Source organism: Oncorhynchus masou, chromosome 17 (genome assembly GCF_036934945.1).
Source record: "Oncorhynchus masou masou isolate Uvic2021 chromosome 17, UVic_Omas_1.1, whole genome shotgun sequence".
Taxonomy (NCBI): domain Eukaryota; kingdom Metazoa; phylum Chordata; class Actinopteri; order Salmoniformes; family Salmonidae; genus Oncorhynchus; species Oncorhynchus masou.
The window spans coordinates 32,489,061-32,502,728 of NC_088228.1; the positions used below are offsets into that span (position 1 = coordinate 32,489,061).

The window sequence follows — 13,668 nt, forward strand, 5'->3', positions numbered from 1 at the left end:
CCTAAAATCTGTATTAAAATCCCCCCCCTATCACTAATTTCCTATTTGTGACACACAGGGGCGTCAGACAGTCCACCATCTCCTTCCTGTCTGCCACCACCTGTGGCCCATACACCACCACTAATCTAAATTTACAATCCCTTATCGTGACATCCACCCCTATAACCCTCCCCTGCATTACCACAAAAGAATCCTCCACTTTTACCTCCCTGTGCCCACACAAAATCCCTACCCCCGATGAGTGCACCCCCCCTACACCCCAAACCGACTCCCCCTTGTCCCACTCCCTCTTAAATCTACTAACATCCCCTCCATCCCTCAGGTGAACCTCCTGTAAAAAAACAAAAATCAAAACCCACACCCTCCAAATAACTAAAAACCACCCTCCTCTTAACAATATCTCTTAAACCCCTTACATTTAAACTAACAAAAATAAAATTAGACTCCATGAAAAAAATAAAACATGTAATACACTCAAATTCTAAACTCAGACAGAAAAAAAACAAAAACAGGAGACTCACCCGATGCTCCCCTGCTCCATATCTACCGGTGAGAACACCATCCGTAATCCCGACATCCCCCCCTCTTCCTCCATCACACCATCCCAGGATGCAGGAATAGTGTTTGGCTTCGGGGTGCCCTGCACCCTGGGTCTACCCCCACAATCCTCCCCCTCCTCAGTGTTGCAGCTGGTTTGGAAAAAAATTGGGGAGGCTGAGTCCCCAAACAAAAAACTCCCCACCTCCTCCTGTACCCAGTCCTGAGTCTTGTTAGGTGTGCCCCCACCCAAATGAAGTTGAGAGTCTTGGGAAACCAGCAGCAACCCAGAGGTTTCTCCCAACCCCATCACTCTCTTGGCCATCCCCTCCCCCTCACTGTCAGCCAATCGCACCCTCCTCTTCATTCTCTTCTTTGGTGATGGCGGCAGTGGAGAGATACCACCCCCCCCCGCCAGCTCCTCCACCATACCCCTCATCTCTTCCACCATGTCACTTTCCCCCAGTCCACTTGCTCTTCCACCGTCTTCTTCTCCACCACTCCTCCCTCGCTTTTTTCTCTCTCATGCTCCTCCACTCGGTTGCCTTCTTCCACTACTTTTACTGGTTCTCCTACTCCCATGCCTTCCGTTTCCTTCTCTCTTCCATCCACTGCTTCTTGCTCCTCTTTCTTCCTTGTGGCCTTCCCCTCTAGACTTGTATTCTTGTCATGAGGCGTGTTTCCTTCCCCTCCTCTTCTTCCCCCATCCCCCGCTCCTGCTCCCCCCCCAGCCGCAGACGCATATGACCTCTGACGGGCCGGGCACCCCCGCCACAGGTGTGCTGACGAGCCACACCCATGGCATGTCTTAGGCTTGTCACAATCCCTCGCCTCGTGATCCTCAGATCCACAAAATCTGCATTTTCTCATGCTGCACGAGGGGGAAAATGTGACCGTAGGCCATACAGCGCCTGCAAAATGGGGGCTGATGTGCATAAAACAATGTCCCCCTGTCAGCCCCAAGGGAGAACATAGCAGGAGGATGGAGGTAGCCACAATGTCCCTTTGGGTCCTCCCTGAGGAGGGCCTGGAAACCTCTCCTCCCATTCCAAAACCCAAGGGAGTCTTTGAGGTGCCTAGCTGAGGAAACGTTATCCATGTATCTCCCCAGAAAAGCCCTCACCTCCTCATCCTTAACGTAAGGGTTGTAAATGTTAACAGTTACAACCCTAAAGTTATTCTTCACCAGACTTGATATTTCGTAGTGGCACATCGGCCTCTCACCTCCCACTGCTCTTGCCCTTCTCAGGATATCATCGTGTTTTTCTTCTGTATATAGCGCGACGTCGTATGCTCCCTCCAACGAGTTGCCTTGGAAACAAAACACGTCCTTCACCGTCAGCTTTAGAATCCCCATCAATATTATCCTTCCAAAAGATTCTCGTCCTAAAGGCTCCAACTCCTTTTCCTTCCAAGCAAAACAAATCGTGTTAGCCAGCCCAATCCCAGGGACCGACCGTGATGATGTATTTAGCACCATCTCCGCAAGGAGAATGGCGCTCGTACTCTTCTTCTTCCAATACAAGAAAAAAAGAAAATCCAAAAGTGACCGATTCTGTCTGGTGAACACTAACACAGAGACAGGAACAATCACCCACGAAATACAAAGTGAAACCCAGGCTACCTAAATACGGTTCCCAATCAGAGACAACGAGAATCACCTGACTCTGATTGAGAACCGCCTCAGGCAGCCAAACCTATGCAACACCCCTACTTAGCCGCAATCCCAATAACTAAAAAAAAACACTATGAAATACAACAACATAAACCCATGTCACACCCTGGCCTGACCAACTAATTAACGAAAACACAAAATACTAAGACCAAGGCGTGACAATACTAGAGAGATGTGAAGATTAAAATGAAATATGTTTTGTAATATGGGTGATGATTAATGAGACAATTGATGGCTACAACCATAAAACTAGTAGTAGTAGTTTAAAGGATAATAAAACAATTAATTTGATGCACATTAATGTTATAAACTTATTGTTCCATTTATCGTTATCGCATCAATTCAGACAATTTATCGCGATATGTATTTTTGCCCATATCGCCCAAACCTAGTAACTACATGTAGACAAAGCCCCTTCTCCAAAGCATATCTACACTGAACAAAAATATAAACCAACATGTAAAGTGTCGGTCCCATGTTTTATGAGCTGAAATAAAAGACGCCAGAAATGTTCCATATCCACAAAAATCTTATTTCTCTCAAATGTCTTGGTGAGCATTTCTCCTTATTCATCTACCTAACAGGTGTGGTATATCAAGAATCTGATGAAACAACATGATCCTTACACAGGTGCACCTTGCGCTGGGGACAATAAAAGGCCACTCTACAATGTGCAGTTTTGTCACACAGCACAATGTCACATATGTCTCAAGTTTTGGCGCTGAGAAGTATTTCTGTCTGTAATAAAGCATAAGCTGCCTCCAATGTCATTTTAGAGAATTTGGCAGTACGCCCAACCGGCCTCACAACCGCAGACCATGTGTAACTAAGCCAACCCAGGACCTCCACATCTGGTTTCTTCACCTGCGGGATCATCTGAGAACAGCCACCCGGACAGCTGATGATTACTGTGGGTTTGCACAACCAAAGAATTTCTGCACAAACTCAGAAACGATCTCAGGGAAGCCCATCTGCGTGCTTGTTGTCCTCACCAGAGTCTTGACTTGACTGCGGTTTGGCGTCGTAACTGACTTCAGTGGGCAAATGCTCACCTTCGATGGCCACTGGTACGCTGGAGAAGTGTGCTCTTCACGGATGAATTCCAGTGTCAACTGTACCGGGCAGATGGCAGACAGTGTGTATGGCGTCGTGTGGGCGAGCGGTTTGCTGATGTCAATGTTGGGAACAGAGTGCCCCATGGTGCTGGTGGGGTTATGGTATGGGCAGGCATAAGCTATGGACAATGAACTTAATTACATTTTATCAATGGCAATTTGAATTCACAGAGATACCGTGATGAGATCCTAAAACCCATTGTCGTGCCATTCATCCTCAATCATCACTGTGTTTCAGCATGATAATGCAGGGCCGCGTTTCACATGGATCTGTACACAATTCCTGGAAGCTGAAAATGTCCCAGTTCTTCCATGTGCCTGCATACTCACCAGACATGTCACCCATTGAGCATGTTTGGGATGCTCTGGATCGGCGTGTATGACAGCGTGTTCCAGTTCCTATCCACCAACTTCGCACAGCCATTGAAGAAGAGTGGGGCAACTTTTCACAGGCTACAATCAACAGCCTGATCAACTCTATGAGAAGGAGATGTGTTACGCTGCATGAGGCAAATTGTGGTCCCAGCAGATGCTGACTGGTTTTCTGATCCACGCCCCTACCTATTTTTTAAATGGTATCTGTGACCAACAGATGCATATCTGTATTCCCAGTCATGTGAAATCCATAGAATGTATTTCTTGACTGATTTCCTTATAAGAACTGAATAATATATCACTGAAATCACTGCTGACCATCTGGTAGGGGATGGAAAACATTTCTTGACGTTTAAACTGCCATTGTTCTATCGGTTTCCCGTTGAACTATAAGAAAAATACATTAAATTCCATGTGAATTCACAATACAGCTGTTCTGCTTCCAGCAATGGTTTGGGTCTCACGGTGCGTCCCTTTCAGATGGTTAAGCATTGGACCTGTACTACCATTACTTTAGGCCAACCTCAATTCCACCTGGCAAAGTCTGCATTTTCTTCTCATTGAACTTCTCAAAGTATTGCCATACAGGACTTCATTGTTGTCGCTTGCCTTTCTCTGCCATTTTTCCAACTGTTAATTCCTCGACTCCTTGTACGTCAACTCCTGGTGTCGACTCCCATTTCTGAGTGTCAAGATTCGATTCCGCTAGGTTAAGATCCAGTATTTTTGGAATGGAGATGTATTAGTTGCCGTACATCCAAGAACACAAACCCTTGCACTAGGCCTATCTATTGGCAATCAAAAACTGTATGTCCCAATGGAACGATGTATCTTGCAATTTCTTGGCTTGCAATGTCTCGCAACTTCAGTAAAGCAGAGCCTATAATCATTGAATAGGCTAAGATATTCTACATGCAACAGACCAAAGACTGAACACCCTCGCATCATTGGCGAAGAGAAAGAGCAGGGGTGGAATCATTAGTCCAAACAATTGTAAAACAGAACTAAAACGAGTTTCTATTCGACAAATTCAGGTTGGCCCCTCCCCGAGATCACCCATTCACCTACTCTGCTTCTCACAAAGACACGTTGGTTGGATCCAAAAAATCTCAGACCAAAGAGATTTCCAAAGGTCTAATGTCCATTGCTGATGCTTCTTGGCCCAAGCAAGTCTCTTCTTCTTTTTGGTGTCCTTTAGTAGTGGTTTCTTTGCAGCAATTCGACCATGAAGGCCTGATTCACGCAGTCTCCTCTGAACACTTGATGTTGAGATGTGTCTGTTACTTGAACTCTGTGAAGCATTTATTTGAGCTGCAATCTGAGGTACAGTTAACTCTAATGAACTTATCCTCTGGGTCTTCCTTTTTCTGTGGCGGTCCTCATGAGAGACAGTTTCGTCATAGCACTTGGTGGTTTTTGCGACTGCACTTGAAGAAAGTTCTTGAAATGTTCCGGATTGACTGACCTTCATGTCTTAAAGTAATGATGGACTGTCATTTTTCTTTGCTTATTTGAGCTGTTCTTGCCATAATATGGACTTGGTCTTTTACCAAATGGGCTATCTTCTGTACACCACCCATACCTTGTCACAACACAACTGATTGGCTAAAATGCATTAAGAAGGAAAGAAATTCCACAAATTAACTTTTAACAAGGCACACCCATTAACTGAAATGCATTACTACCTCATTAAGCCAGTTGAGAGAATGTCAAGAATGTACAAAGCTGTCATCAAGGCAAAGGGTGGCTACTTTGAACAATATAAAATATAAAATATATTTTGATTTGTTCAACACTTTTTTGGTTACTACATGATTCCATGTGCTTTTTCATAGTTTTGAAGTCTTCACTATTATTCTACAATGTAGAAAATAGTATAAATAAAGAAAAACCTTTGAATGAGTTGGTGTGTCCAAACTGTTGACTGGTATTGTACGTCTCCCGTTTGGCATGTGTCTTGTGATGCGGTTCACAGGAGCACTGACGGATGTGTTGACATGACAACTGTCAGAGTTTTGAACAACCCTTCCCCCCCTTTTGTTCCATGCTGACTGAAGAACTAGCTAGCCAGTAACTAGCTAACACCAGACACAGATGAAAGGGGAGACATAAATATCTTTGCCATAGATGAATAGTGTACATTTTTTATTGAATTTGATGACACCCTACAGTCAAATTTAGGCACCAGTAGAGTAGCCATCTAGCTATATATACAATACCCCTCTGCAAACATGCCTCCTCCGATGTTGGCAGTATTTATTTAAATTAGATAAGAGAATATCGTGTTACCATTGGTGTATTAAAATGAGAGTTAGGGTGATGTCACCCTATCCCCTTAATAATCCCGCCTCCTGAATCCAAGTGTTTGACATGGAGGAGGGTGTATCTCCCTCCAGCTCCCTGACAGGTTAATTGTCAGTTACAGAGGGAACCAGCAACTTTATGATAAAACTTCATCAATGTAGAAGCAACAGTCATTTTTCATCATACTTTGATCTGGTTTCATCTCAATATCAACCAATTTAATGAAAAACATGATTGACTGTTCATGACCTTTAAGGGTCCGAATTTCATTTAAACATTAGTTCACACCCCTACCATCTGGTATGCCTAACAGCTCTGGACCTGCTTATCATGACACCTATTGATTCATTTCCATGAAGGCAAAAATGGACAGAAGCCATATTAATGATAACAAGCTGGAAATAATGGTGTCCTAATGACAGAATGGAAATCAGGCCATAACAATGGGGTCCTATAGCTTCAGCTTACGAAGACACATATAGTGACATTTCTAACAGCACTTCAAGACCAGATATGGCCTTGAACCACAGCTGGGTGCCCCTGCTCATGTCGGCCATAGATCAGAGTCCTCAGCAGAGGTATCAGTGTTCCTTCCTGGATACCTGCAATCTACAAAGCTACCATTGTCCCTCTGTGAAACTGTACTCGTCTCACCAAATGAAATCTCTCTCTGCCACTCTGAGGAAGAGCAGATTATCAAAGAGAGAAGCAGAGAGGGAGAGTTGGTTTCCCTCCAGGCAGCAGTTAGCTCTCATGGCCATGCTCCAGAAGCCATATACACAACAATGGCTTGAGCAGATGAGAAATCTGGGAAGGTCATCAGGGAGCACACCTGGGTTCAAATATTATTTGTTTTCTTTCAAGCATTTGACCGAGCTCGCCTGGCGCAATGGAAACAACGGGATTGTCACAAAAGTGCAAACCCTTTGTATCTGGCATTGATAAAACACTCAAAGGGATCAAACACTCAAAATATTTGAAAGACAACCAATACTGTTTGAACCCAGGTCTGTCAGAGCGGCTACAATGGCCAGGCAAGCACCTCTTTGATTCTAATGAACAACCAGGCTGTTTCTGTGGTTACTAAAGTGTTGTAATCTATATTTCACTCACGACGACGATATTACACGACGACGATATTAAAACGAAAGGAATGCGTTTTGGGAAACGATGGAAAACAATGGATGATGGCTGGATTCTAAGGATTCTGGTACGGTGCAGTGGCACTGAGATAGAAGGTGTGGAAGAATAGTATAGGAGTTAAGTGGCAAAAAAAAAGCTAGTAGTAAGCACCATGCAATCTATGCTTTATTGACAATATGTCAACCCTCAGGTCTTCCTCAGGTCAGACCGGAACATAATCTTTCACCTGCAGCGCCTGCTGTGCCTTTATGTCATATTTTCTTATACAAGAACAGGGGAGATACACTACAGTCTGACTATAACACTCACACAGCTTAATTAAAAGATAGCAGTTTAGTTTGTTGCACTTCAACTGGATGTATACTTACACATCTCACTTGCACTCACTCACAGCCTAGACTGACAGCAATACAAGAGCTCCAGTCACCTATTAACTGGGAATAGCAGAATATTGCTGAGGGGAACTCTACTACCCTCCATATCTCTTCTCTCTCTGACAGCGTGGGGTGGGGAGGGGCGATGAAATGGCACATTGACAATATAGGAGTGTTTAGGACTGCCTGCAATAAGAAAATGTCAACCATCTGAAAATGCCTGTCTTTCAATGTGTCCTTTCTACCGATCGAAAACTGTTAATGGCTGCAAAAATAGTCATCTTAACCCGTATGGAATTCTCCAAATATAGATCCACTGGAAGACACACTGACTGAAATGCATCCGAGCCCGGTAATGTATAATTGCTGAAATGATTGCTTCCGGGTGGATGATGATAATTCTATGGGTTCTATTGACGTCCTCTCACAGAAGACGACAGTTTATCATCATTAATACCAATGAAGTGCAGGAAGGAACATCAGAAGATATCTCAGATCATCCAGAAGATATTTTTCACCAAATATTGTATTAGGAAAGACCTTGGCTAGATGCCATGGATGTTGATTAGGGGAAAGGCCAAGCCAAAAGTAGCCTGTTTGGCGTGACAAGGACAGCAATAAAGTCGGAAAGACAGTACAAACTGATCTGGAACCAAGCTGGTGCAACTTGCAGGGAGGAAAACTAGAAGATCTCTCTCAACACGAGTTATACCTAAATCCCGCCACAACCACTAAGCGGGTAGCCAGGCCGCTTGGATGTCACAGTAGGACTGACAGAGCTGACAGGCCCTACTTCCTGTGGGAGATGGTTAATCGCTGCTAAGTGCATTATCAAATCTCCAATTCTGCTCAACAAGGACAGAGGGAGCCCAGTAGCCCACTGCCTTGCCTTGATGTCTTCCCCATGCATACAGGATAACAACATCTACTAAATGCATTCACATCCCCAGAGCAAACTCGGGCAGGACTTTCAGTCCTTCTTATTGTCACTTATGCATGAAGAACAGTACTGTGGGGTTGTGTTAGTGGTTTTCTCCCACCCAGTGTTTCCCCTATACCCATTTAGCAGCTGCGGGCCAGCACATATTTTTGTGTGACAATTATTGGGGGGGATGGTAAATAGTTCAATGTTAACTTAAAACCAGATAAAGTATATAGAAAATATAATGGAGTCATATAAAGTATTTTTATATAAGATCATCTCTAAGATTCCAAAAATATCATGGTACGGGGCACACATTGGTTTTGTTATAATGTTGAGTCACCTAGATAGCATAAGAACACAGCATAAGCTGTGGCAAGATGTGTAGAATTGCATAAAATTATCTTTCAAACTGCACATTTTCTCTCAGCCCCATGACAAAATCTGTAGAATTGCAGGAAAATAACTTTAAAACGGTACAATGTTCACAGCAAAAGTTTGTCTCTGTAGCCAAGATAAGAAAAAATATAAATACATACATTGGCCACATCCCATGCTAACTTTGCCACCACTGCTGAAAAAGTTCAACACTGACATTTAGCCCCAGGACAGAAAAATAATAGTCTATCTAGAACTCTAGAGAAATTCTAGGAAAATGCTGACACAGAAGTTTTTCGTTTTGAGTAGGCTGCATTTATTTCTTTTTATGACTTGATGTGGAAGACAAGCCACAACATCATTAACATAATGCGACTTTCTTGGCATCTTCTCTCTCTACTGAGTAACTCATATCACTTCAAAGTGTTAACCTCCAACACACAGTGAACAGCAAACCTGGTTTAAAAAAACAGATTAAGCGATACCTCACGGCACGATGCGGTAAGTGGTTGTACTGATAATATGTAGGTTGTGTCTGACGTGTAAAATATATGTAGTTCTGTCCTTGAGCTGTGCTCATCTATTAATGTTCTGTATTATTACACGTTTCATGTTTCGTGTGGACCCCAGGAAGAGGAGCTGCTGCCTATCGCAACATGCTAATGGGGATCCTAACCAAATACCAAATACCTTTCCGATCCAAACCTCTCAGTTTCTTTTATGAGACATAGCTGTAACATTTAAGATGGCTGTTTTGAAATCAGCCAAAATGAGGAGAATGATGTTAAATGAACATACTATATCATACGGTAATTTCTCACAATGTTTGGTACTTTCCGAATGCAGCGTATGTCAACAATCCTTCCGCCAAAGGACTATTCTTTGGATTACATTTTGTGAAAATACCCCAAATCATGGTCAATTTTTGTGTGTCTGGTTTTAGGAGGAATCACTCTATGGCAGGGCTTGAAATTCTGCAAAATTCTATGCATCGCCAGCTTTCTAAACTAACGTTCTGTGTACTGAACCTTAAAAAGACTAACTCTCCAGTCAGGCAACTACTGACTCTCTAAAAGCCTTATTTAGGGTCGTTTCACTTCTTTTACAACAGGGTGCCAATGTGCGCCTTCCAGTTTGTTTAGCTGCTCTGAAATATTTAGGAAATCTGTCTTTTGGCTCACAAACACGCCTGACTTGTTATGATTCTGTGAACACCGGCTGGGACTGGAAGAAGAACTTGCTAGAACGGGCTGATAAAACCTGTTGCACTTGTTAACTCTATAGGGACTCAGTAGGGACGACGGTTTGTAGACACTCTGTAGGGAGCATGGGTTGTTGGTTCTAGTCAGGGACCACGGTTTGTAGGCACTCTGTAGGGAGCATGGGTTGTTGGTTCTAGTCAGGGACCACGGTTTGTAGGCACTCTGTAGGGAGCATGGGTTGTTGGTTCTAGTCAGGGACCACGGTTTGTAGGCACTCTGTAGGGAGCATGGGTTGTTGGTTCTAGTCAGGGACCACGGTTTGTAGGCACTCTGTAGGGAGCATGGTTTGTTGGTTTTAGTCAGGGTCCACAGTTTGTAGGCACTCTGTAGGGAGCATGGTTTGTTGGTTCTAGTCAGGGACCACAGTTTGTAGGCACTCTGTAGGGAGCATGGGTTGTTGGTTCTAGTCAGGGACCACGGTTTGTAGGCACTCTGTAGGGAGCATGGGTTGTTGGTTCTAGTCAGGGACCACAGCTTGTAGGCACTCTGTAGGGAGCATGGGTTGTTGGTTCTAGTCAGGGACCACGGTTTGTAGGCACTCTGTGGGGAGCATGTTTTGGAAAGCTGTGATTGTTATCTGCTACAGTGGTGTTGGGGGACAGGATAATAAGACTTGATGATGATGGATGAACAATGGATCTAAAGGTTATGAAGGCTTAAAGAGGCTTCCACCTTCTTCCACCTGCCTCTCCTGGGATATATGGAGTCATTCCACCATTCTCTTCTGTTCTAACTGGCTTGATGTGAGTAAACGAACCAGTGTTGTACAAATATAATAGACTTGAATTCTGCACATTAGGACACACTTTTTGGATGATAATGTTTTTGAACATTGAATCTTACTCTTTTATCCAAGCACTGTGATTAGCATGTCTGCGTTATTGATGTTGTTGTTTTTGTCCTCTTAGTTTGAGTGCCACTTATTGTAAATCACTCTAAATAATAACATCTGCTAGCTAGCCTACATTACTAAAATGAAACATAAATGTTTTGATCTCCGTAAAGATTTTTTTCCACGACATTGCCACCACAAAAGACTACATTGGCCTTCTTGTCAGCTGAGGGATGAGTTCACTGGGTGCTTGTCCTATCGCCTCCTGGTTTACTCTGCCTCTCAAAGCTTCTGTTTACTTAGTTTATTCATGCTTACTGAGGAAGCAAACTAAATTGGTGTCAGAAGTCGTACATGTTGTAGGGCAGGGCTATTTAACTCTTACCCTACGAGGTCCGGAGCTAAATTATTTTTTACCTGATAATTAATTGCACCTACCTGGTGTCCAAGGTCTAAACCTGATTAGAGGGGGGCCCTTTTTTTTAAAGCAGTGGAACTGGCTTCGAGGTCCAGAGTTGAGTTTGAGGATTGTAGGGAAAGACCCACAAACCAAAAAACACCTTCAATGTGCCATGCAACTAAACTCATTTGTCTACTTTAGAATCATTACAATTGTACTGTGGTTAAAATACAATCTACAATGGTTGAAGAACACAGACAAATGAAATAGTTTAGAGTAGCAGACATAACAGCTCCACTTGTGTCTAGTTAACAATAACCCTGTACATTCAATACATTAGAACAAGGCCATGAGAAAGACCTTCACTGTTTTCTCTACAGCAAACCTGCTTCATACATCAATTAAAACAGATGATTTGTTGATTATACGTTTGGTAACAGAATGATGGTTTGTGCTGTTTGTGCCGTCATTCTGTTGCCAAATTCTGGATCTGCACTGTTTCTTGTACAATTTTCTGTTGTTAAAGGCAGGCCATGTCTTGTGCATGAGTTGTATGGTTTAACTTTTCTTTGTTTCTTTTTTTTTTTGTACATACATTTTAAAGTGGAATTCGATTTGTCCTTTACGTACGTAAATGATGTATACTGTGCAAAATAATGGTCTCCAACTTGTACACTAAGGTTACAAAACAATAGGAACGCCTGCTCTTTCCAAGCCATAGACTGACCAGGTGAAAGCTATGATCCCTTATTGATGTCACTTGTTAAATCCACTTCAATCAGTGTCGATGAAGGGGAGGAGACAGGTTAAAGAAGGACTTTTAAGCTTTGAGACAATTGAGACATGGATTGTGTATGGGTGCCATTCAGAGGGTGAATGAAAAAGACGAAAGATTTAAGTGCCTTTAAAGGTATGGTAGTAGGGGGCGCCAGGCAGACCACTTTGAGTGTCTCAAGAACAGCAACGCTGCTGGATTTTTTCATGCTCAACAGTTTCCAGTGCATATCATGAATGGTCCAGCAACCAAAGGTCATCAAGCCAACTTGACAACTGTGGGAAGCAATGCAGTTAGTCAACATGGGCCAGCATCCCTGTGGAAAGCTTTCCACACCTTTTAGAGTGTCTATGCCCCCAACGAATTGAGGCTGTTCTGAGGGGAAAGGAAGTGAAACTCAATATTATGAAGGTGTTACTAACGTGTTGTACACTCAGTGTATGTTGCAATTCAAAGTCTGGTACAGTGGAAGCCATTACGAAACAACTCTCCTCCATTCCCGGGCATCATCAATGGAGTGAATATTCGGATGTGTTGGCTACTGCTGCGTTTCGCATGGAAGGCGTACTGTATTTCGCGCTGTAGTGGTCTATTGGTCCATTCCTGTGTTACTTGGCACATCAAACTGGACCTAAGCTACTATGAAAGTATATCATCGACATATACGAGAATAATACATTGTGAGTTAACTATTTTTCACAAGTGTCCTACATAGTCTCAGACAAGTAATAACCAGGAAGAGTTATTCTCTCCTGGATTCTTTCCCACGCAGGCTGTCTGGAGTTTCTACATCGTTGAGAGTTTGTATGGAGCTCACGGCAGTAAAATACCTAAACGTTCGTTGATCATTTAAAGAAAAGCAATTCAGATACCAAAAAATGTTCCGTAAAATATGCTAACATAAGCACATCAAAGTTCGTTGTCTTACCTTTCTTTTCCGGTAAAGCACACGAGACCAAGGAGACTAAAGAGGTGAAAACGACCCAGATTTGAAACTGTGTAGTCATGGTATTTTTTAAACTCGTCTTCATTCTTCCTCTCCGAATGAAAACTGTGTCAGTCCATACTAATTAGGTCTACAATTCAACTAACTTTACAGTGAAACTGTCTAGCTGGCGTCTACTGAAGGACTTTTCCTTTGCTTGTAAGTTTGACAGCTCCTCCTCTCCAGGCTGCGTTTCTCCACAATACGAGGCGCTCGAAGGAAAGCAAGAGAAATGGAAGGGATTTCCGACGTCATCCGTAGGGAGGACCATTGGTGTATATTATCATGTATTCTCTCAGGTAAGCGGGTCACCAGGTTTGACGTTCCAATGGGTCTCTCTCAACATTTTCTGTATGACGCTACACATTCTCATGATGTTATTTACAATTAAGGACAGAAAAATACAGAAGAGTTTTAGGTTGTTGTTGTTGCGAAATGTAACATTTTGAGCCCTGAATGCTGATTGGCTGACAGCCGTGTTATGTCAGATCGTATACCACGGTTATGACAACACATTTATTTCCACTGCTCTAATTACATTGGTAACCAGTTTATAATAGCAATAAGACACCTCAGGGGGTTGTGGTATAT

The 13,668-nt window shown here is 43.1% G+C and overlaps 1 protein-coding gene across 1 annotated transcript in view; it reads right to left on the reverse strand.

Moving 5' to 3' along the window:
* The window catches only part of LOC135558868 (epidermal growth factor receptor-like), a 60,164-nt gene extending 46,880 nt beyond the window's left edge, over nt 1–13,284 (reverse strand). The window contains exon 1 of the mRNA XM_064993054.1: nt 13,021–13,284. Within this exon, the coding sequence (XP_064849126.1) occupies nt 13,021–13,123 (103 nt within the window). The 5' untranslated portion in view covers nt 13,124–13,284. The remainder of the gene's footprint in view (nt 1–13,020) is intronic.
* Nucleotides 13,285–13,668: the final 384 nt, after the last annotated feature.